General features: G+C 45.5%; 1 protein-coding gene across 1 annotated transcript; it reads left to right on the forward strand.

Annotated features, from left to right (window-relative positions):
* The first annotated feature begins 5849 nt into the window (after positions 1 to 5849).
* Positions 5850 to 22668, forward strand: CCND1 (cyclin D1). Its single transcript, XM_005150558.4, has 5 exons — positions 5850 to 6308; positions 7900 to 8115; positions 8745 to 8904; positions 13786 to 13934; positions 19251 to 22668. Exons 1-5 carry the CDS (start codon positions 6111 to 6113, stop codon positions 19404 to 19406), a joined length of 879 nt encoding a protein of 292 aa, XP_005150615.1. The 5' UTR covers positions 5850 to 6110; the 3' UTR covers positions 19407 to 22668.
* Positions 22669 to 22672: the final 4 nt, after the last annotated feature.

Raw genomic sequence — 22672 nt, forward strand, 5'->3', positions numbered from 1 at the left:
GGTTTTGAGCCAAATGATTTCTATAAAAAGTTCAAGGAAAACATACTTGTCCTTCAGAGAAATGCCAATCCACTTGGCAACCAAGCAGTAAAACAGTGGCAGTTTTCAAAATTGTCTGAGGGATGCAAACATCTTACAGGTGACTACAGCAATCTCAGCTTCCAGGGTCTCACTGCAGCAAACAGCAAGGCCTCTTATTGGGGTCATGATGGTGCCCACCTGCTTAGGAAGAGTTGGGAAAGTCATTTGGAGAACACCAGAAGCAAAGGATTATTCATGCTCCTGAACAGCAGCTCTTTCAGTGAAGCATCCTAAATCCTAATCATTTACATTATCTAGTCCACCAGTTTTAAGTGAAGCAGGTTTCTTTCTCTCCTCCTCCTCACCTTCTCTCAGGCCCTTGTGGAGAAACTTGCATAGTGAGATATGTTAGGCAGTAAGAGGCAAATTATTCTGGTCATCATGATTGTTCAACTGAATGTATTCTCAACAGCAATGTTCAAGTTCTAAAACAAGGCAGATGAGCCTCCCAAAAATATGACTTCACGTTAAGTCAACAGGAAGAGAACACGGAAACAATTTAGGTGGGTATCAGATGTTGAGAGGACATTGATTTTGAAAGCCTCTCCCTCTGTCGCAAGTTAACATACCAAGAAATAGGACTCTGAAGGAAGCAAGGAGATCACAGGGTAGCCAAGCACCTGACTTACTGAAGGAATGACCCCTAGGACTGCCACTGGCTTAAACTAGACTTAAGAAGCACTGAGCACCCCCAAAAATCTGGCCCCAGAGGTTATTTGTACTGCTTGACCTTGGGAGCATGTTGCAAAGATGCAGTGAACAGATTTACCATTTTGAGACAGGTGGAGTGGAGAAGGCAGTGGACTAAAACCAGTGTGTGGCTGGATAAACTCGGACCTGGGTTTGGGCGAGCTGAAGAACAGGTGGTGGAAATGGTGATCAAAAATGTGCCCAATTCTTACTTGTATTTGGACCATAGAGTCCGAAAATATGCTTCTATCCTCACAGCTTTTTACTACAAAGAAAAGAACACAGGCACACATGTTGATCTCTGGAGCCAGTGTGTTTAGCCAGGAAATGAATCTGCCCCATGGGGCTACCCCACAAGCCCAGCCTAACTGATAGCCTAGATCATGACTAGTAATGCTAGTAGAGGGAGATAAATGAAATGGAAAAAGACAACACTCAAGACATTCCTGAAATAGCTTTTCTGCAATGTATGTCATACATACTGATTTACTGGTACAGGATTTATGCAAGGTACTCCACAAAATTTACTTAGGGCTTTGACACTAAGGAATAACTCACTGTAGGGATCCTTCCAGAAAACTCTCTATTCGCTGGCCCCAAGCACATCAGCGATCTGCGCCATCGACGGCTGCTGACTTCAGTGGGAGCAGAACTGAACCTCTAAGTCATCACAAAACATCTCCCTGTGTTGTCTGGTTTACAACACTGGTGAAGAGAGAGATTAAAAATACTAACACGGTGCTTCCAAAACTACTATCAATAGCTAATTCAGTGACAGACTTCTAACGGTATTTATAATGTGCCTTTAACTCGCCTTGCAATACTATGAAGAGGAAGTGTCAGTTTGGGAAACGGAAGAAATGTTTCTTTTCTACCTTGTAAATCGAGTTTAAATGCTCTATGTGGCTAAGATGTGCTTTTTCATAGGTCGCAAATCTGTATCAAATACTGGTGTCTACGCTGCTCATTTTCATGCTTTATGTATTACCAAACCATGCTGTCAACAAAGGCTTCTGGGTTAACAGTGCATAGCAAAACAGAAACTGTAGCTGCTGGTTATAAAATCAAAATATTTTCCACTGAAACATTTTCACTTTGAGAATTTTGATGTATAAAGACATTGACTATTCACCTTGATACTGTCTGTCAGGCTTCCTTTGGTTCCTCTCCTTCCACCTGCTTGTTTCTAGCACGGCTGAAGATGAGAACTCCCTTGATGAAGAAACAAAACCAGCCCTTGTTTCCTTCCATTTTCTTCCCCTGTCCTTAGCCTATTTGCCTCCCTTCTCCACTTTCTTACCTCCACTGTCAAGGCTCAACACGGTCTAATGTCCATCAGGTCAGGAAGGTGGCTGCAGTCTGTCCCTGCCTGTCCTGTCCCACAGTGATACCTTGTCAACTCAGGACACACCAGCCCTGGCTCTGCAACAGGCTTATCCCCCCTTCACATTCCCAGGCCCACACCTCTGCCCCTCTGTAGTTATGTTTCCCCCCTCCAATCTTTCCTGAGCTCTGCTCCTTCACCTCCCTCCCTGCACAGGCAAATGGCAGCTGCACACAGGCCCCACATGACAACCACCATTTTGACTGCTGTCATGGTCAGAACTGGCTGGAAACCAGGGCACTGCTCCACAGCCCTGACACTCCTCTACGCGGACCCACTTCTCCAGCAGCACTGTAGAGCTGTTCATCCATCATCAGTCATTCGCCCAAGGGAGGAAGCCAGGGGACCTCTCCAGACACATCCAGACGCAAGGGGAAAACATGATGGAGGCCACACCACCACAGTTGTTCTCCTCAGCTAGGCTCTCATCTCCTCACTACTTCTGCCCTGCCAGAGCACCTCACATCTAATGGACACTGCGCTCCTCTCATCCCCAGTCCTTCGTGCAAGATTGGTTGGAAAAGACCTTTAAGATAACCAAGTCCAACTGTACCCCAGCACTGCCAAGGACACCACTAAACCATGGCACTAAGGGCCTCATCTACACGGTTTGTGAACACTGAGGGACAGGGACTCCACAACCGCCCTGGGCAGCCTGTTCCAATGCCTGAACACCCTCTCGGGGAAGAAATCTTTCCTATTCTCCAGTCTAAACCTCCCCTGGCTCAGCTTGAGGCCGTTTCCTCGTGTTCTGTCCCTTGTTGCTAGGGAGCAGAGAGCAGCCACCTCCTGGCTCCATCCTCCTTTCAGGCAGTTGTAGAGAGTGATAAGGTACCACCTGAGCCTTCTCTTCTCCAGACTAAACCCCCCCAGGTCCCTCAGCTGTTCCGCATCACACTTGTGCTCCAGGCCCTGCACCAGCTCCGTTGCCCTTCTCTGGTGCAGCTCCAGCACCTCAATGCCTCTCTTGTAGTGAGGGGCCCAGAAATGAACACAGGATTCGAGATGCAGCCTCACCAGTGCCCTGTACAGGGGAACAATCACTGCCCTGGTCCCACTGGCCACACTGGAGCTAAGAGAGGCCAGGATGCCGTTGGCTTTCCCGGCTGCCTGGGCACAGGGAGGCTCCCGCTTGCCCCTGTTGCGCGGCTCTTCGTAGCATTACGGCTGCCGGGCGGAGGCGGCACGCGAGGAATGCGCGCTCCCGCGGCGAGTACCGCGCGCGCCCGGTGGTGCGGGGTGACGTCATGAGAAGAAGCCGGTCGCGGGCGCCGCGGGGAGCGGGGAGGAGGGCGAGCAGGAAGGAAGCGCTGTCGGAAGCCTCCGGGGCTGGAGCGGCGGTGGCGGCTGCAGCTCAGTCCCGGGAGCGCGGCCGGCAGCGGGGCAGGAGGCGGCACGCCGTTCAGCGATCACCCGTGGGGCGGGCGGAAAGGGAGCGGAGCATGCACCCCCGAGTGCTGAGCCGGTAATGGGCGGCTCAGGCAGGGGACCCAGCAGGTGCGGGGCCGCCATCGCGGCAAGGTCATGGCCGGCCCAAGGGCTGCGGCGGCTGTGGCCAGACCCCTTGTGTGTCAGTGGGATCGGGCGAGCCCTGCGCCGAGATCTGCCCCGTCCGCCTGGTAACAGCCGGGCTCCGCCATTGGCTCCTGCGAAAGGCCGCTTCCTGCAGCCGCGCCGCCCCTGCAGTCCGCCGGGGGCTTCCCGGGCCAGCGCCGCTCCCCGCCGCCGGCACCGCCCGCTGCAGCCGAGCGCGACGCCGGGGGTCTTTATGAATGAAACGCCAGCCTCCTGCTGGAGGGCACCCGCGGCCCAGCTGCCCCCCCAGCCGGGAGGGCAAGGATACTCTGTGGGTCTGCGAGAGGGGATTCAGAGCTCCTGGTCTGCCCGGGCAGCTCGGCAACGTGGCCGCGAGCACACGTTGGCAGACAAAACGCTGTCATGCAGTGGAGTGGGACTGGCACCCCCGAACCAGCTGCTCCCCAGAGAGGTGCTGGGGGTCAATTTGGGGAAGTTCATTAAACAAGATCCCTGGTCTGGCCAAATGCCAGGACTGCAGGGTTGTGGCGTGTTTCTTCATTAAAAATTAAAACCTTCCTGGCCAGCTGAAGTGGTGAGGACAGCAGTGTGTGTCCTTGTGTGTCAAGCAGAAGGACACAGGCAGCGGATCGAGAAACCATCCAGATTTGCATGAGGGCAACCAAGATCCTCCAGCCTGTGATGTCCTCCTGACAGAGGAAGACAAAATGGAGACAAATGGTCAAGCGAGCGGGTAAACTAGGAGAGATGAGCATGTGTGTCACACAAAGAAATTATGTACACAGCTGTGATCCCTTTGGCATTGCTTTTGCCACAGGTCATGCAGGAGAGATGCTGGAAGTGTTCAAGTCCAGGTTGGATGGGGCTTGGAGCAACCCGGTCTAGTGGAAGGTATCTCTGCCAGTGGCAGGGGGTTGGAACTGGATGAGCTTTAAGGTCCCTTCCAACCCAAACCATTCTGTGACTCTGTAATGACTCCATGGCATGTCCACTATGTCATGTCACAGCCTCCCTGTCCAGGAGACACTTCCAATTCTACTTTGAGTGCCCACATGATGCTGAAGCACGGAGGCCAAGGTGAAACCAAGTGCTTGGGTCTGGAGGGGCAGGCTGGCAGTGGATACCCCAGGCTGTGGCCTTCCACCTCAGTGTAGGGCAAATTGTTTCTCCCATGCCTTGGTGCATTGACTTCAGCTCCAGTATCCCCCCGCAGGCCCCTGTCAGACCCTTGGAAAGTGAAGAGTTCGGAAGAGACTCATTTCACTGGAAACAAGGCAAAGCAAAGTGTTTCCAGGTATGGGCAGCTCCAGTGGGGAACAGGAGTTATTTAAGGCTGGGTGCTGCTGCTGCAAGTCACGCGTGGACACGCTGTTGGATGAGGCTCCAGCAGGCTCCAGTAGCTGCTGGCAGCTCCCTCCCTCCTTCCCTCCCTGGCTCATCTCCCTTCAGGGGCTGGAGGAAGCTCTGGCCACCATTTTGGTGCTCTGCTGAGGCCTTTTCTCTGAGCAGTGGTAGGGGCTGGGTGCTGTGTGTGGCCTGGTGGGATCAGCAGGTGCCCCATCCCTTGCCACCTCTGTGTGTACCTCTTCTGCAGGATAAAACCTTTAAAGTGAAAGAAAAGACTTTAAAAAATAAGGAAGATAAGAAAAAGCACCATTTTGATGGGGAGGGGGAGACCCCAATCATTCATTTACAGTTCTGGCATGCAGCAAAACCATCCAGGCTGGGAAAAAATAGGGGCTGAGGAAATGCGAGCAAGCTTTTTTCCCTTGAGATCAACTGCTAAGGCTGGGAGTTAAGGTTAGGAGCGGGCAGGTACGTGTCAGTGACAATAATAAATATAACAATAATAGGCTATAAGGGAGAGGGTGTTGCCCGGCTCCCCCTGCCTGGTGCCCCCAGTAACATCCTAAGCGGGTCGCCTTGTATCCACATCCCTGCGTGCCTGTGTGTGGCCTGGCCCCATTCATCATCTGGCTCCCGCTGCAGAACCCGCTCCGGTTTTAAAGTTATGCATGATACACTGAAGAGACAATTTGGGTTTCCCCCACCTCTCCCTCGCCCTTGAAGCGAGGAAGCCCTCACCTCATTTGCATCGAACCCTGCTCGCTGTAAGCGAAGCAAAGGGGGAGGACTTGAAGCCCATGGGATGGCTTTAGGGCTCTGCCCCTTGCTTTTGGCTCTCTCTCTTTCTCATTCTCTCCCGTGCTTTGATCTCTGCTTAACAACAGTAACGTCACGGGGACTATACTGGAGAGTTTTGTTGGAAGTTAGAAAGTTTTGCAGCCTCCAGAGGGCTGTAGCGGCAGTAGCAGAAGCAGCATCCAAGGGAACTCCTGGAAGGGGAAGAGAAGAGCGAGCGAGGAGCGCCTGCCTCAGCCCTGCTGCAGAGAGCTGACTCGGGACGACGGAGGCGGCCATGGAACATCAGCTGCTGTGCTGCGAGGTGGAGACCATCCGACGAGCCTACCACGATGCCAACCTCCTCAATGACAGGGTGCTGCAGACGATGCTGAAGGCGGAGGAAACCTGCTCGCCCTCCGTCTCATACTTCAAGTGCGTGCAGAAAGAAATCTTGCCATATATGAGGAAAATAGTTGCCACTTGGATGTTGGAGGTTTGTATCTTGCGGGGATTTCCCCTTGCAAGCTTCGGCACCCAGATGAATTAAACCAGAGACCTGCTCCCCATCTCCTTACCTTCACCCCCATAACCATTAATTCTCCCCCCCCCCCCCCCCCCATTAGTTCCCTGGCTTCAGAGCCGCCGCTATTGCCTGTTCTTTATCCCTGCCGCGGAGGGGCGGCGGACGTCCCCCCCAACTCCACGGTACAGCTGGTCGGGAGTCGAGGGTGCCCCGGGACCTTTTCCAGCCGTCGGGGAGAGGCAGTCCCGGCGTGGGGAATCGCCGGGAGCGGCCGAGCCGGCGGCACCCCCGGCCTTGGTGCCCCCGGGGGAACTTTTGCCAGCTCCTTTTATTGGGGGGAGGGGGGGGATATATTTTATTTTAAATTAATATCCTTGTACACGTATGCAGGCGGCTGCCCGTGCCAGTATTATGCGCCATCTTTGTTCTTTTATTTGCAAAGCAAAAGTGTTTATTAATCGAACCCCCCCCCAACCCTCACCCCGAAGAAAGTCCCGGGGGAGACCGAGCCGAGGGTGGGAGCTGCGGGGGACAGCGGGTACAAGGGACCCCGCTGGGGCTGCGGTCAACGGGACCGGCCGGAGGGGTCCGGCGGTGCTTTGGGGGGAGCTGCAGGGTGAAAGTTTCTTTGTTCAGCACGAAGAGCTGCTGGGAAGCTGCAGTCACCCCTCAAAGACACGCTTGTGCCGCGGCGTCCAGGCTGCAGGGTCGCCGGGGAAAAGCGAGTTGGAAAGGACCCCGTCCTATGGTGCGAGGCCCCCGGGGGGTGTCCCTTCGGGAGCCCTAGGAGCTGGGCTACATTTTCGTGCCTTTTCGGAAGCTCTGCGAACCCGGGATCTATTTTTAATTAATTTTTGAAAGCGCAGCACCCTGCCTTTGAGCTGGGAAATGTAGCGCCCGACTGTGCTGCAGGGCGAGGGAGGGAGGCGGTGAGTTTCACTTCGGGGGGGCTTCGTGGAGCCCCCCAGCAGCACCCCTTCCCCGGGGCTCGGTAAAGGACCCCTGCCGCTTCATTTTCATCTTGTTTTGAGAGCTCGAATTATTTTTTAAATATTTTAAAATATTTTTTGAAAAGATGACGTCTGGGGAAATGAGGCTGGACGCCACCTTTGTGTCTCGACCGGAGAGGGGGGAAATCGGCAGCACAGCGGCAAAGCAGATGACAATAATAAAAGCGAAATAAGTAAATCCTGGGGAACAAGGCCCGGCTCTGCACCCCACTCCCAGGAGAGGAGGATCGCGTTTTCCTCCGCTTTTTCTTCCCGTTTTCAAACTGGGCTGGAAAGATGGGGACAGACCTTCCCCTCTTCGACACCCCCCTCCCTTTTTTAATACCACGAATCGCCTGCGAATTTCTAACACCGCATTTCTCCCTAGTTTGTGACTCGTGACCTTCATTTTCTTTGGTGCCTCTGTTTCCCTCTTTACCCGTTTTTCCCCAGCTGCATTTCCCCCCTAGCCTCCTTCTACCTTGCCCTGCAAAGCCTGGGGGGTGAGGGGAGGGGAAGCCTGTTTCGCCTCTAGTGAATTATTCGTAAACGATTTTTCTCTCTCCTTCCAGGTTTGTGAGGAGCAGAAGTGCGAAGAGGAAGTTTTCCCCTTGGCTATGAATTATTTGGACAGATTTTTGTCGTTTGAACCCCTCAAGAAAAGTCGGTTGCAATTGCTCGGAGCTACCTGCATGTTTGTGGCTTCAAAAATGAAGGAAACTATTCCTCTGACCGCGGAAAAACTGTGCATTTATACAGATAACTCCATCAGGCCTGACGAATTACTGGTAATTTCAAGTTTAATCATCTCAGGAAAGGAAAAAAAAAAAGGGAATAATAAACAAAAACACGTAAAAAACCCCAAATTGAACTCGCCGATTGAGAACCCCGTGCCCCCGGAAAGGGTGGTCTCCCTGCAACGGGGCTGACGCCGGCGGGCGGGAGCCGCTTCCCGCTCCCTCCGAAGCTGTAGCCCTGTAAAGGGCGCGGGGCCAGGCCCGGGATGTGGATGTGGATGAGGCCCGGGATCGGGATGGTGAGCGGACCGGGGATCGGGACCGTCCCGGCGCTCCCCGGCCGCGGCCCCCGGACGGCCGCGGCTGGGCGGAGCGCGGGCGCCCCCTGGCGACGCAGCGTTGGCGCAGTGGCAGGAGCGTCCCGGTGCCCTCACCAGCGCCTGCGCCCCCTGCCCGAACGGGGGCTCCCCACAATGGGCTCCCCTCAGTCCCGCCGTAGTTCGTCGTTCCCCCAACCATTCCGCTGTCTCCCAGCTGCCGGGGAAGCTGGCTCGGCCGAGAGCCGGGGCCCAGCCGCGAGTAGTGCTCGGCCGGGTGCATGTGAGCAGAGCTAACCACGTTTTCCCCTCTTCTCCTTCCTCTTATTCCCCCCCCCTCATCCCTCCTTCTTTTCTTTGCAGCAAATGGAGCTGCTTCTGGTGAATAAGCTGAAATGGAATCTGGCTGCAATGACCCCCCACGATTTCATTGAACATTTCCTTACTAAAATGCCTCTCGCAGAGGACACCAAGCAGATCATCCGTAAACATGCTCAGACTTTTGTGGCTCTGTGCGCTACAGGTATGAGCCCTGCAAGTTAAGCAAACCATGTTGCTTTCCCCAACATGCACCCTACCTTGTACAGCTTGTACAACTTCCCGTAGCTGTGACCTAAAGTGAGCTGTGGGGAGGTAGTTTAAGCCCCGATTATTGCTCTTTGCTTGTAGAAGGTGGATTACTTTGCAGAGGTAAGTTTGCTTTGGAGAAGATACTTCTGAGCACAGTGCATGTTGCTATTGAGGTGGGAGGAGTCGTGTCCCCCCTGCCCGCCTTTGTGGCTTAGCTGCGGAGTTGTGGCAAGATTTCTTTGCCTCTGTACGTGGGAGCTGCACAGGGAATTCTTCCCCACGTAGGTTTATTCTTAAGATGAAGTTTTAAAAACAGGGAGATTTTATGCTTGTGAATAGCTCTACATGGGGGGAGGGGGGGGTTAAAACTTCCTTCTTCAGGCTGCCTCTTAGCCCTCCCATCCTCCTCCTTGGTGGCTGGTGGGTTGGAGGAAGGCCATGAAGCACTAAGGCTTTGCTGGCACAGCACTGAGCCACTGCCATCTGCACCCCACTGACCAAGTGCTGCACTGAAGCCATGTGCAGGCCTCCAGAGATGCTGAGTAGGGAGGTATCCACACCTGATAACCTCGGAGGGATCTGTGTCATGGCATGGCTTAATGTCACGTAGTTTTATTTTCCAGAGGTGGATTTGGTATATAAAAAAAGATGGAAGAAAGATTGCAGGCACTCAGAAGAAAAGTTTTTATTGCACAGAATCGGCTCTACTGCAGCACCTAAAGATAGAACGATCGAGTTATAAAAGAGAAAACATAAATACTGGCATTGCTCTTCATCTTGGGGCTAACACCAGCCCAGTGTGCAGTCTGTAAGTTAAGATTGCTTGGAGTAATACTTGGTGTTGGGAGCACCACAGCCTTCAGAGAGCTTCACAATAACAGCAATGGCATTTTGGGAATATCAGACCTAACTCTGTGCCAGATCCCACCCAAAGCTTCCTCTGCTGTTAGCTAAAAAGAGCAGCTACCCGGACTCCCCTTTGGCTATGGGGATGTTTAACCTAGGTTGTTCTGTTGGCAATGACAGGGATGAAAACAAGAGTAGTTCAAAGGTTGGAGACTTGCTAAGAGTCCAGTACTTTGATCTACTGTCGGTGTTGTTACGTTTCTTTTAGGAAGCACATCCAGAGCCTTTATTTAACACTGCTACACACCACAGCTGGAGAATGGATCAGTAAATGAGAACCATGTTCTGGGAGTTTTATGTAGCTTCTTTAACAACCCCACTGTGCTGAGCTCACCAGAACTGGGGCCCTCTTCAGGTCCCTACGGAAGCTGGGATATTGCTTGGGGAAAAAGCACTCAGGAAGGCTGCCACTAGGCTCTGTGTTTTTATTGTCCTTTCTGGATGTCAGGATTTTCTTGCACCTTTTGCTTTCCTCGTGGCTTCTTTGTTGGCTAGTGAAGATCACACGTGGCTTAAGTAGCACCTGGACTTTGCTTTGGCTGTTACTGGGTTGTGTTGTATTTCCCCTTGCCAAAATGAACCTAGATGGACTGCAAACTGCCTGGATGCTGTGGGGCCCGATCCAAAGTCCACTAGAAACACAGACACTCACTTAAGTGCCCTCAGGGGGCAAGTACAGTATATACTTTGCATGAAGTTCAGCCTATGTCCTCTGCTGTAAATGAGAGGGTCTCCTAAGAAGAGCTGGCAAAATAATGCTTGCTTAGAAAATGAAAGTCGGCTTCACAAGGTGAAGGCTATGGAACTGTTGCTAGATGTGCATATATGTGTTTGCTCCAGAAAGAGAAGGTTATGCTGCAAGGTGAAGTTACAGGGGAATTCCTTCTAAGCTCCTTCTTCAGTTGTCTGGCTGGTAGAATTGGATTTGTTTGATTTGGTTTAGTTGTAAAAAACAAAAAAGGAAAAAATTCCATTTTCACCAAAGGATGTCTTTGTGCTGTGGTAGGTTTGGGCGAAAAAGCAAAGGGAAGAATAAGAAAAAAAATTACCAGGGGTTGTTTGAAGTTAACACATAATTGAGCTTAATGAATGGGGCTTTGGCATGGCCAAGCAAGGCAGGGAGAGCTCAAAAGGAAGCAGGCCTCTTTTGGCCCAAGTTAAGACCAGTGTTGAGGGAGAACTGCAGCTCTATACAAGCATAACAATGAATAGCAACAAATTTTGGAGCTTCAGCATTTCATTATGTTCCTCTGATTATCAAAACATACCAGGTTCCTTTTATACTACTATTGCTATTATTATTGTTGTTGTTGCTTTCCTCCTCTGGTATGGAGAAAGAAAGATCCCCCCTTGGAAACGAACGTGTTACAATTCCCCTATTCTCCGGCCTTAATAAAATTGGAAGTCTCAAGGTATGTGACCAGTTGGAACCTGTTGCATCTTGCAGCAAGTGATTTATGTTCGCAGTTTTGATTTGCCTCAATGAAAAGATTTTCATTCATAGCCCCCAGCTCTCCAGACGGATGGAATTGCTGCTCCATTTAAAAAGGAAAAGGGGTGACTCGCCTTGTTAGGAATTTTTTTTAAAGCGCTGCAGCGCCTATGTGCCTGCTTTGTCCTCCCTTCAGGGTGGCTGGCATTCTTCTCTCTCCTCCCCCTCCTCTCTCTCTCCCTCTCTCTCTTTTTAACAACGCTGAAGTTGTTTATTCTTTTTGGATGAAGTCTCAGATAGGCTACTGGGGATGTGTGCTTCAATTGATGGGGCCCCCTACCCCATTGTGGCTGTGTCAGGTCTAATTCATCTCACCGAAGCCCCCTTGTTCCTGAGCGCTCAATAGCACAAGATGAGGCGATGAAGGCTGACAATGATGCCACACTCTTCACTTGGGGGCATCCAATTACAGGCGAGAGGGGCCCCCTGATTAATATGCTGAAATTAGTGGCCTCTGCCACAAATAATTCCTTGTTGAGTTGCAACAAAAAGGCAGTCCATTCTGCTTGTCTGGAGTGGTTATAGGGACAGACACAAACTGGTCATTTAAACTTCATTATCACTTTTCCACCTTGGAAAGGATGAGGGTGTGACTGTGAATTCATGTTCTTGTTTACTGATCCATTTAAAAGAAGGATGCAAATATTAATTCCAAACAGGATCCTGTCAGGACAGACTTGTTAAACGCACCCATTTTGGTCATGTTCTGTTTGTGGAACTCACTAAATGTTGCGAACACGCTGCAACCCTACTACCCATATGAGCAGCCCAAGCTTAGCAGAATTCATGCTCACCTACTGAAATTCCTTATGTCTGACGCCTACCTGCAACTGTGTATTGTATTTCAGTGATGGGACTGGCTTTGCAATGGGTGTAGTGTCAGTAAGTAGTCTGGACTACTTAGATTTTTGGGAGTGACGGAAGGTTGCTAGAAGATGGATCTATTTAGTATCTGCCCAGCAATGGACAGATTAGGAAAAGGGGATAAATTAAATCCATTTCAAGCATAAATGAGGCTATTCCAGATGAAGTTTGCCTTTCTGCTGGCAGGGCATCTCATAAGTTTGGCGACAGTTCATCATACCAGTTTAATTTTGAAGGTTTGCAGTGTGCGGGGTAAAATGCCCCTTTGAAGGTAGGTATTGGTCAGGGCTACAATGGAGTATCAGAGGTATCTGAGTAGTTTCAGAAAGGAGACTTTAACAGAGTTCCAGAGTCTGTAGTTTCACGGGTAAAACATGTACACAGGAATTATTTTATCATAATAAAGGAGATGCATGATTTAATACTTAAACTGTTCCACTGAGCCCTGTAAGCTGCCTGTTCCTTTGATTTCATTCAAGGGTTTGACAGACGGTTTATATTTTTTCAACCCAGAGGAAGCTGTATCCTGATAAAAGCTGAAGGAATGTGTCTCAGGTTCTGGCGTACAATGTGGCATTTCCTTCCTCAAAATTAGACGTTTACTTGTGCTACTTGCTTCCTTTGTTTCTGATTCTCCTCCAAGGTGTGCGCTGCCCTGGATCAAATCCACTCATGTTCATCAGAAAAAGTCTTGGCATTAAAATGCGAATTACTCTTACTAAAAAAAAAATCAACCAACACAAAACTAACAAAGCAAAACAAAAACCCAAATGAAAAACATGCTAAATGGCAGAGATAGCCCCTTAAGGAATCATGGGAGTGGCTTTGTGGAGAGACCTACAGCAATGCAGTCTGGAAGGGGGCCCAGCCTCTTGTCAGCATGGTGTCACATCAGAATGTAACTGATTGTCCGCCAATTCTTGGGACCCCCATCACTTAGTTATGCCACATTTACATTAAATCCCTGTTGCCAGGATGGATGGCAGCCACTGACAAGAGACTAGCTCGAGACAAAGCATTTTGAAGATGAAACCTTAAATATGGATTATCTGCTTCCTGACAGGGTTAAGCAGTCTTTCTGTTCCTTTTTGTGTATGTTGTTCATTAAAGCTATATTCCTTTGACTGTCAGTGCAAAGGCCCTTTAAAAGGGCCGAGCACTTACTAGAGTTCACCTAGGATCCCATCATGCACAAATGCAAACAGGTTTTCTTGGATGTCTAGTGCCACTGACCATAGTGGCGTTATTAACATGAGCAAAGTTTTTTAACGTTTGAAGAACAGGGGCCCTGCTTATGATACAAGACCCTCTGAGTGATGAATGGCCTCCATCCTTCCTCAGTGCTAGGAAGGGCTATTCGCTGAAGTACAGTTGCTCCTGTGGATAAGTGTTTACAGGTTTGGACCTGTAACAGTTTAGAGTGGGAGGCACCTTTCTGCTCCCAGTTTTCCTTACCTTCTTGGATGCAATACCTGGCAGCTGAAGCCCTGCTGGTAGCAGGGTGTATGTGTATGGGCAGGCTTCTAAAGCAATCATTTCAGTCTTTTTTTTTTCTCTCCTTTCTTCATACAGATATTAAATTTATTTCAAACCCACCTTCCATGATTGCAGCTGGCAGTGTGGTAGCAGCTGTGCAAGGCCTGCATCTGGGGAACACTAACACTTTCCTCTCCTATCAATGTCTCACACACTTCCTATCACAAGTTATCAAATGTGATCCGGTAAGTAATTCTTCCTCTCGGTTGATCTCCTGCCTTAGAGTTTAAGAATGAATATAGTAGCTGATCTGACATAAATCTTGATCAAAGTCAAGATTGTTGAACACGTTCTCTCGTGTCCATCCTAGTTATTTAGCTGTCATTTATAGCCATTAATAATCTGTGATTATGCTGCTGTGGTTCACTGATAGGAATGCCACATCCAGTTCAGATGTTTGTAAGAGAGGTGTAAAGGACAAAGCAAAGGAAAAACTGTATGTATTTAGGACATTGCAGAGGCTGGGTTTGGGTGCAGGTAATTAAACCAGGAGTCTGTGTAAAACAAAACTTTGAAAGCAAGACCAGAAGAAATAGTGAGACCTCGAGGTATCTCTGACCTTATCTTTGACAATTCTTGAAGCCTTTTATTGTGCCAAGTGGTGTGAAAATGCCTTTCCTGAAAGATTTCTAATGATCTAATTTGGTTTATTACGTGCTAGACCTGCACAGTAGCTGGCATTGAATTCCTTTTTCAAAACAAATGCTTGTCCCAGGACTTTCTGACAAGGTAGATGGTCCTCACAGGACTCTCATTTTGCCCTGCAGCTTCCAGGAGATGCACATCAGTAACTAGTGAGCAATAAACCTTTCATGAGTGAATGGTCCAGGAAGGGAGCCTACAAGGAAGACCTAAAGTCAATGATCCATGTCATAATGGTGTGTGAAGCTGGGGCAGAGTTGAGCTTTGTTTTGTAACAATGCGGAAGACCAATAAATAGATGCTTTAAAAAGGTTCTTGTGAGGTCTCCCAAGCACTGGACAATGAGTCAAAGACAAGTCTGTGGCTAGCAGCAGAATCCTTGAGATGCTCTTTGATTATTTTACAAGTTAATAATCTAAATGCATAGAGAACTTGTACTAGTCCAGACACTTTCTAAATTAGATTTGTGTAACTGCTGACAGAAATGAGTGATTTCTGGAAAGATGAATAATAATTAATGACTCACAAAAGAATATTTAACTTTTGATAGTGTGAAACAGTTGCTGACAAACATGATTTCTCAGCATATAATTTTGTTCACTTTAACAGTGCCTCGGTATTGAGGGTGTTATTTTTGCCATTTATCTTACTACAGCTAAAGTAATACGGATGCAGTGCTGAAATGTTAAATACTATAAGAACTGCAAATGCTGCAATAAAATGTTGCTCTGTTTGGTATTATATGTGTAATGCATAATGCTTCTAGTCAGTTTGTAGATATTTCAGTGTATGGTTGGCTACTGTCCAGCACCAGATACCTGAAGCAGGTACTGAGGAAAAATGCTAGGCTCGCTATCTGTTGTGACAATATCAATTCATATAACTTTATTTAATCATTCCTGACACAGAGCACTGAAGTAGATTCTCTCACATCTTGGAGAAAAACAGCGTGTCCTTATGTGACTTGACTTAGTTGATAACAGAGCTCTTTTAAAAGAAAACAAAGTATTTTTAGCAAGAAAGGAGTTTGTTTTTTTTTTTCTTCCATTGTCCACTCATTGCAAGGCCACAATCTGCATAACCTGAACTTAAATTTAACGGCATAAAAAGGAAGTAACTCCCCTCCATCTTTCATTGCTAAATGTGTTACAGCAGCTGGAGTTAGAAGTGTTTTTATAGATTGCTACAGAAAATAAGCATCATTAAAAGATATGTATATATCACTGTGCTTGTAACTGAATAAGGGAGCAGCTTCTTTAACTACCATGGCTTTGGATAGAGAAATCTGCTTGGTTTCATACAGAGCATGAGTCGCCTGAATAGAGAATTTTCCATAAAATGTGCCTGTGTAATCCATGGTATCAAATGCTAGTCCCATTATCTTACTTCACTGGCATGTAGATGAAGTTTGTTACTTCATTGTGATGGTTCTTCTTGTGCAAACGAAGAGGCTTTATATTGAATTGTCTTGAAGTATTAAGAGCATGCACTATAAGATGGCTAACATTCTCTCTGATTATGTGTTAGCTAGAGCAGCTGGTCTGTTGGATTTCAGGTTGTGAAATTACACTTTTTTTACCTTTAGTTTCAAAGACAGCAGAATGTAAAATAAAATGAGTATCACCTGATTGGAATTCCTTTATGGTTCATGTTTATGTTGGTAGGAGTCCAGTTTCCCATTTTGCCTTTGATCAGGAGTAATTAGAAGTCAGATAATCACAATTAGAAGTCTTGGGCTGTCTTCCATCATTCTATTCTTGACCCCATCATCCAAAGAGATTAAATTTTACCTGACATTCATTTCCAGGCCAGAAATTTTCCAAACTAGATTAGATTGGGTTTCCATGCTGTCTGTCAGTACACTGGAATTTGTCTCCTGCCTGACCCTACTCAAAAGGCCACCTTCAACCATGTGCTTGTTTCCAGAGTGAGTCAGGGAGTAACAAAAGATTCCTAAGCAGTTGTTGTTTGTTTCCTTTACTATCTGGCCCTGGAGTCTGATCATGGCTTCTGTGCGTTAAAGGTATTTGAGTACATCAGTTAAGTCTCTTTTATTTTTCACAGAGTTTAATTAATCCAGGAAGGGTTTATGACCTTGCACAAACTGTGGGCATTGAGAATTTGGGTAGCGAAGTAGAAAAGTTGGTGGGAGAAGTTATTGGAGTAATGCACAAGGTTTGGATTTGCTTTCGAGTGTTCGAAGTACTGAGAATGCAAAAAAGCTTTGGTGAGGTTGTTCACAAGGAATTTTATATTTTTCTGCTAGTTCTAATACATTTCTGTAGTCAAATTGTTCATCATAGAATCATAGAATGGTTAGGGTTGGAAAGTACTGTAAGATCATCTAGTCATCTGAGTAAGAAATGAACAGGAATGCCTAAACCATAAAATACTGTTAATTCAGCTGTAGCTTAAAACGTGGTCTCTTCATAACAATTGCAGAGATTATAATTTAAAAAAATACATTTCCAACATGCTGTACTCTAAGAATCTCACAGCAAAAAAAAAAGTTGGTAAAAAAATACCTTTAATTTACACAGTCTTGAGTAATTACCCACGACTGGAATCCAGAGGGAGAATAATTTCTGGAAATGCTTTTGAATGGTTTTAGTTTTCAGAGTTCAACCATGCTATATACAAATGGTTAAGGTTAAAAAAACAAACCCAACCAAAGACAAAACCCCACCAAACAATCCATGCCCCCTTCCCTATGTATTGCTCTGAAAATATAAATTGTCTTTCAATTTGGAACACTGAACATGCCACCTTGTTAAAACAGAATTACCCTCCAAAGTGCCTCGATCTGTAAACCCCAGAATACCTAAACCTGTACTCCTGTACTATGTAATGCATCTAATCCCAAGTGTGACTGAGGTATGTGGTACAGGACATGCAAGGAGGAGCCTTACAGTTAGGATTGATCTGTCATACCTTGAGAAGGGGTGAAAGGACTTCATAGGCATCTTATTGTGAAGGCCAGAGGTATGTAGGAGCCAAAGGCATGATGACTAGGATATGAGGCGTTTCTTTTTGTCATTTAAAACGCTGTGTGTCTCTGTCAAGAGGAAATATTACACTAGGGTTTAAACTAGAAAAGGTCATAGGTTATGTGTTTTCAGTGAGCTGTAACTGATGGTCTGATCTGCTTAGACGTAGGATTAACCTCCCTCTCTCAGAAAGGACTTGCAGAGAATTGTTCGCTTGGGTTTCTAATCTTATTTTACCCCAAATGCCATGTCCCCTTATTGGTGGCAGGGGAGATTTTTGTGGTAGTGGAATCAGTGAAAAGCTGGTAGATCACACAAGAAGCCTCTGAATGAAGGCAGAATTGAAACTGGGAAATAAAGAAAACAGCAGGCAGGTCACCCTCTCAGGAAAACAACATTCATTCTCAGTCATGCACATCCTAACGCTTTTGATGGCAATTTATCATGGAAGACCGGGTTCACTGCAAGGGCTAACACAAGTCATGGGTTAAAGCAGAAAAGGCAATCCTGAAAGGAAACTTCAGAGTCCTTAATACACAGAGCTAAATTTGTTGGGAAAAAGCTTAGGATGTTTGTTACAAGGATAGGAGTAAACAGCACACTGAAGGCATTCTGGCAAAATGTCTTACGATTGTTTTGCCTATTTAAGGCACCATTTCCATGTCATTGCAATGGACATACACAGCTCTGAAGAATGCAACCAGAACTTGCAGAAGGTTGCGATAGGTTGAGCTAACAGGCCTTCTCCAATTGTAACTGCTGTGGATTGATATAGATTTGGGTATAAATACTCATGGTATTATTTAATGCCTGGGGGAAGTAACTTTTTCCCACCTTAGTGCTTGTCTTGGTGCTTTATGCTTTTAATTCACACTGATGTCTGTGTGAGTGGAGAGGGCCTTGGGCCCTTCCAAACACTAATTCTGTTCAGAGAAAATGCTTGTGAAGCAAGGGAAGGAGATCTCACCCTGGCTGAGATTTCAAGGTGAATGCAGTAGCAAACTGAAAGCTTGGCAGCACTCTGTAATGTATGTGTTTAGTGATGCTTCTGATAAATCTCCCTAGCTTGGGGTCAAACAGTACAGGATGTTTTTCTGTGCAGATGCTTCCTGAGTTAGAAATCATGTCGCTAACTTGAGCTGCCCACTGCTGGACACAGCAGCAGCTGGCAGGCAACTTTGGTGGGCATGTATATCTAAATACATGTATATCTTAGCACTTCTAGGTAAGAACTTTGTATTATCAGAACTCAGCCTGGAAAATTGTTTATGACCATTACTTCTAGTAGACTGTACTGCAGAAATGTTTCTGTGGCCCAGCTCCACCTCCAGCTTAGTTTCATGTCTTTGCAGTGCTACCCATTTAATTTTGATTGATTCACACTGCTGTCCAGTCAGACTGTTCTCCTTTTTTCAAAAGGTGTATAAACCAGGGAGGTAAAAGATACTATGAATGGGCCTTTACAGGACCGCTCTGTTAGCAGCGCTGGCACAGTCCTGCCTGGGTTAGTTACTAACATGTGTCACTAGTGGAGCATGCAAAACACTCAGCTGTAGATCAGTGGTTGACACTAACAACAGAAGGGCAGAAGACCATGTATAGAGATGCTCACCTAGGCCATTAAAAATAAGAGAGGGCAAGAGTTAGTTGATGAAGTAAACATCCAGGCTGGCATCCTGCATTTTCTGATGAGGTAGCTTGTCCAGTCCTTTTGCTAATCTTGATCTTCCCAAACTCCTTTCAGTCTGCTGCCCTCCCAGATAACTTGGTTATATTTCTCTTGCTTTTTCAAGGAACGGTATTTGTTCTGTGATCTGACTGTTTTTCTAAAGGACTCTGGATCTTTTTCTGCTTCCATTTAATCTTCTGTAGGATTGTTTACGAGCCTGCCAAGAACAGATTGAGTCCCTCCTTGAATCCAGTCTGCGTCAGGCACAGCAGCACAACGTATCTTCAGAAACAAAGACTGTAGAGGATGAAGCAGACCTTTCCTGCACACCTACTGATGTGCGAGATGTGAACATTTAAGAGGACTTCTAAAGGGTTTGCTTGTCCAGGAAAAGCAGACAAAGAAAGGGCATCTGAGAAGGAATCAGCATCAGGACCTACCCCCCAGAAACCCTTTTCTCCAGGACATTTTTATACCAGAAGGGAAAACCAGTCTTGTTATATTTTTTTTCTTGCTCTGTCTCCCATCTGTGACTTCAAACAAACAAATAAACAAAAAATACCCCAAAAACTGTCTTAAAAAAAAGAAAAAAATAGTATTTGCATTACCCACAGGGGTTTGTGCTACAAAAATAGAGGATTTTATACAATAATAATCAACTAGTTTTTATATTAAAGTGTTCTTGTCTGTATGTTGTAAAAATAGGCATTAACACACAAAATGTCTCCAGGGGAGGTATTAGATTTGATTTCTTACATATAAAACAAACCAGCCAACCATTTTTAAAGTAGAAGAGGGTTGTTTTTTTCTTCTCTGATAGTAAATGAAATACTCTTTTTTTTCCTTTAAAAAACATAGCTTTAACGCAGTTCTAGGCTTTTCTGTATCTTGCTTGCTTATGCATTTAGTCACTTTATAATTCATTTATAAATGTTTATTTCCTTAGGTTGTTTTTTTTTTATCATCCTCTTCACCTTATAAATGGTTAACATAACCCATAAGTTAGTATATGTTAGTATGCAGCATTATTGTATGTTAATCTTTTTTTTTTGTGCCTGTGGATTGCCTGTGCATAAGGCATTTGTGGGGTTCCAGCTTAGCATTGTTGGAAAAGGCCAATGTACTACTCATACAGTACTCTATTATAAAGAGAAACTGAAATGGTGACATAATATATTCTATTTTTGTAATCTTCCTATTTTTGTAATTACCTGTGTAAAAATGCTGGTCTGACCCCACAGATATTTGGCCTAATGATGGTCAGGTTCAATCCACAGTTAGTCTTTTATTTTGTTGTTGTTTGTTTGTAATATTCTAAAACCATTCCATTCAAAGCACTTTCAGTCCATTAGATATAGGAAATTCTTTTATTGTGTGGGAAATATTTTTTTTCTTTTTTAATGGAATGGTTTGGAAATATATAAGTGCTTGTTCGCAAACTTGGAATTGCAAAGCAAGTGCATTTAACTATGGTGTTAGAGGAGAGGTGATATTTTTTTTCTGAAGGTTATGTTCCAGTAAGAGAAATTGCATTCACAAATTGCCAGAAGATATCTTCCTATCCTTTTCTATAGAAAAGTTGAAGTTTAGAATCCTTTGGTGCCAACTCATCTTTATAAAATTAGGGGGCCTTAAAGGTTCACATATAGGACGCATAGTTTTAAGGACTGTCACTAGATGTTTTACAACTGAAGGTTTTTAAACACTAAAATATATAATTTATAGTTAAGGCTAAAAAAAAGAATATTTATTGCAGAGGATGTTCATTAAGGCCAGTATGATTTGTAAATTAATGCAATTGCCCCTTTTTGTTTTTGAAAGAAAGAATCTTTCTCCCCTTGACCTTGCAGTTTTAACAGAACTTATTTAAAGAAGAAAGGACATGCTTCAAAGGGCAAACCCAAAACAAAGCGGTCTGCTCGGCCCCTTCCTATCCATGTTCAAAAGCAATCTAACCACGCAACAAAACGCCATAGTCAAGAGATATGAGAATTGGAGTACTTGAAAGAAGGTTTTTATTCCAGTATATGCGCCCCTTTTGTTTTGTTTTTATTTAGCTACAAATAGAAAATTTGCACATCTTGGCTATGTATCATTTTATTATTATTTTAGAAAGTAGCTGAAGGGATGTGGACATAGCTGTTGAAGTTGATGCTCGAGGAGAATGTGATGGTGAAATGTATGTGAGAAAACTGCCGCTAAGGTGTTGATTGTAAAAAACAAAAACCCGACAAAATGACAAAAAAAAGGACAAAAAAAAGGAAAAAGCATTAAAAAAAAAAAAGGAGTGGATGCTCCATTTTTATTGAGCTGCTATGGATAAATTCCCAGCATGGTTTGAAAAAAGAAAAATTAACATTGCTTTTCTGTATCTTTGTCATTGTGTTTTGCTGCTATTTTGTGGATCAGTTTGGTTTTTTTTTTGTTATACAATGTCATATACTGCCATGTTATAGGTTTTAATTTTCTCATAGAAAATTATATTATTGACATCACTTTTTTTGGTAGATTTTTTTATGTGATCAATTTTTACTTAATGTGATTACTGCTCTATTCCAAAAAAGGTTCCTGTTTCACAATACCTCATCTTCAGTTAACCATGTCTAGACCAGGTTTTAATGTTTGTACACAGTGCCTCATAGTTCTACTGCAGAAGGAAATGCATCGAATGGGTCTCGCGATTTGCAACTAGGTTGCGTTAACTTAAAACCAGCAGACATTTCAGAACATCAAGTAATGTCATGTTGTTGTAATGCATTTTATAAAGCTGGATTCTTTTTGTCTGATCTGGGGTTTATTATAGTAGTTTGAAGCTGTGTTATTAGCCACATTGATATATGAAAGGTGCATTATAATATAACTCTTGTATGCCACCTGATGTGGTTTCCCAGCGGTTGGAACGCATCATTTGGTATGATAGGTTATCTTCTGGAACTCTAAGTATTGTGTGTTTAATCTGTTATGATATACTGTTTTTTTTTTTAATTTTTTTTTATTATAGCATAATGCTAACTTAAAAAGCCTGTAAATCTCATAAATAAGCCAGCTAACAGAGTTGTATGCTGAAGAATAATCTAGCTGTTGCCTGTATGCTGCTAAACCAAAACAGAATTAGAACTCATTCTGAGGCAAATGCAGTTAAGATCCTACACAGTGCATAAATAAAGCATTGCAATGCTACTAGCAGTCGCAGGACCCAGGAGGACTGGATACATTCTGTCCAAATTTCAGGAACATTTCTAACTGCTTACCTCATGAAACACTTCTGTTTGTGGCATCTCTGTGTCTCTGAACCAAACATGATTATTGAGTTAGTGCTTGTTGGTTATAGTTATGTGTTACACTGAGTGGCAGTGTGTACTGCAGACTTCTTTAATAAAATATTGTATGTACTAAAAGACCAAATCCAGATTAAGTGGGTTCATGCGCCAACAGAGATGCTTTATTTGTCACATTATTATAACAATCTGTAGTAAGCAAGCAATTCAGATTTGTACATTTTTATATTGTACTTATTGGCATCACTGGTCTGAAATGCACATTTTCACCAACAGACCTGTAACAGAGAAGTTCCAGCAAAAAAAAACCCTAAAATCTAGAAATAAAATTGGTAAAACCCAATGTC

This window comes from Melopsittacus undulatus, chromosome 8 (assembly GCF_012275295.1).
Source record: "Melopsittacus undulatus isolate bMelUnd1 chromosome 8, bMelUnd1.mat.Z, whole genome shotgun sequence".
In the NCBI taxonomy this organism is placed as follows: Eukaryota; Metazoa; Chordata; class Aves; order Psittaciformes; family Psittaculidae; genus Melopsittacus; species Melopsittacus undulatus.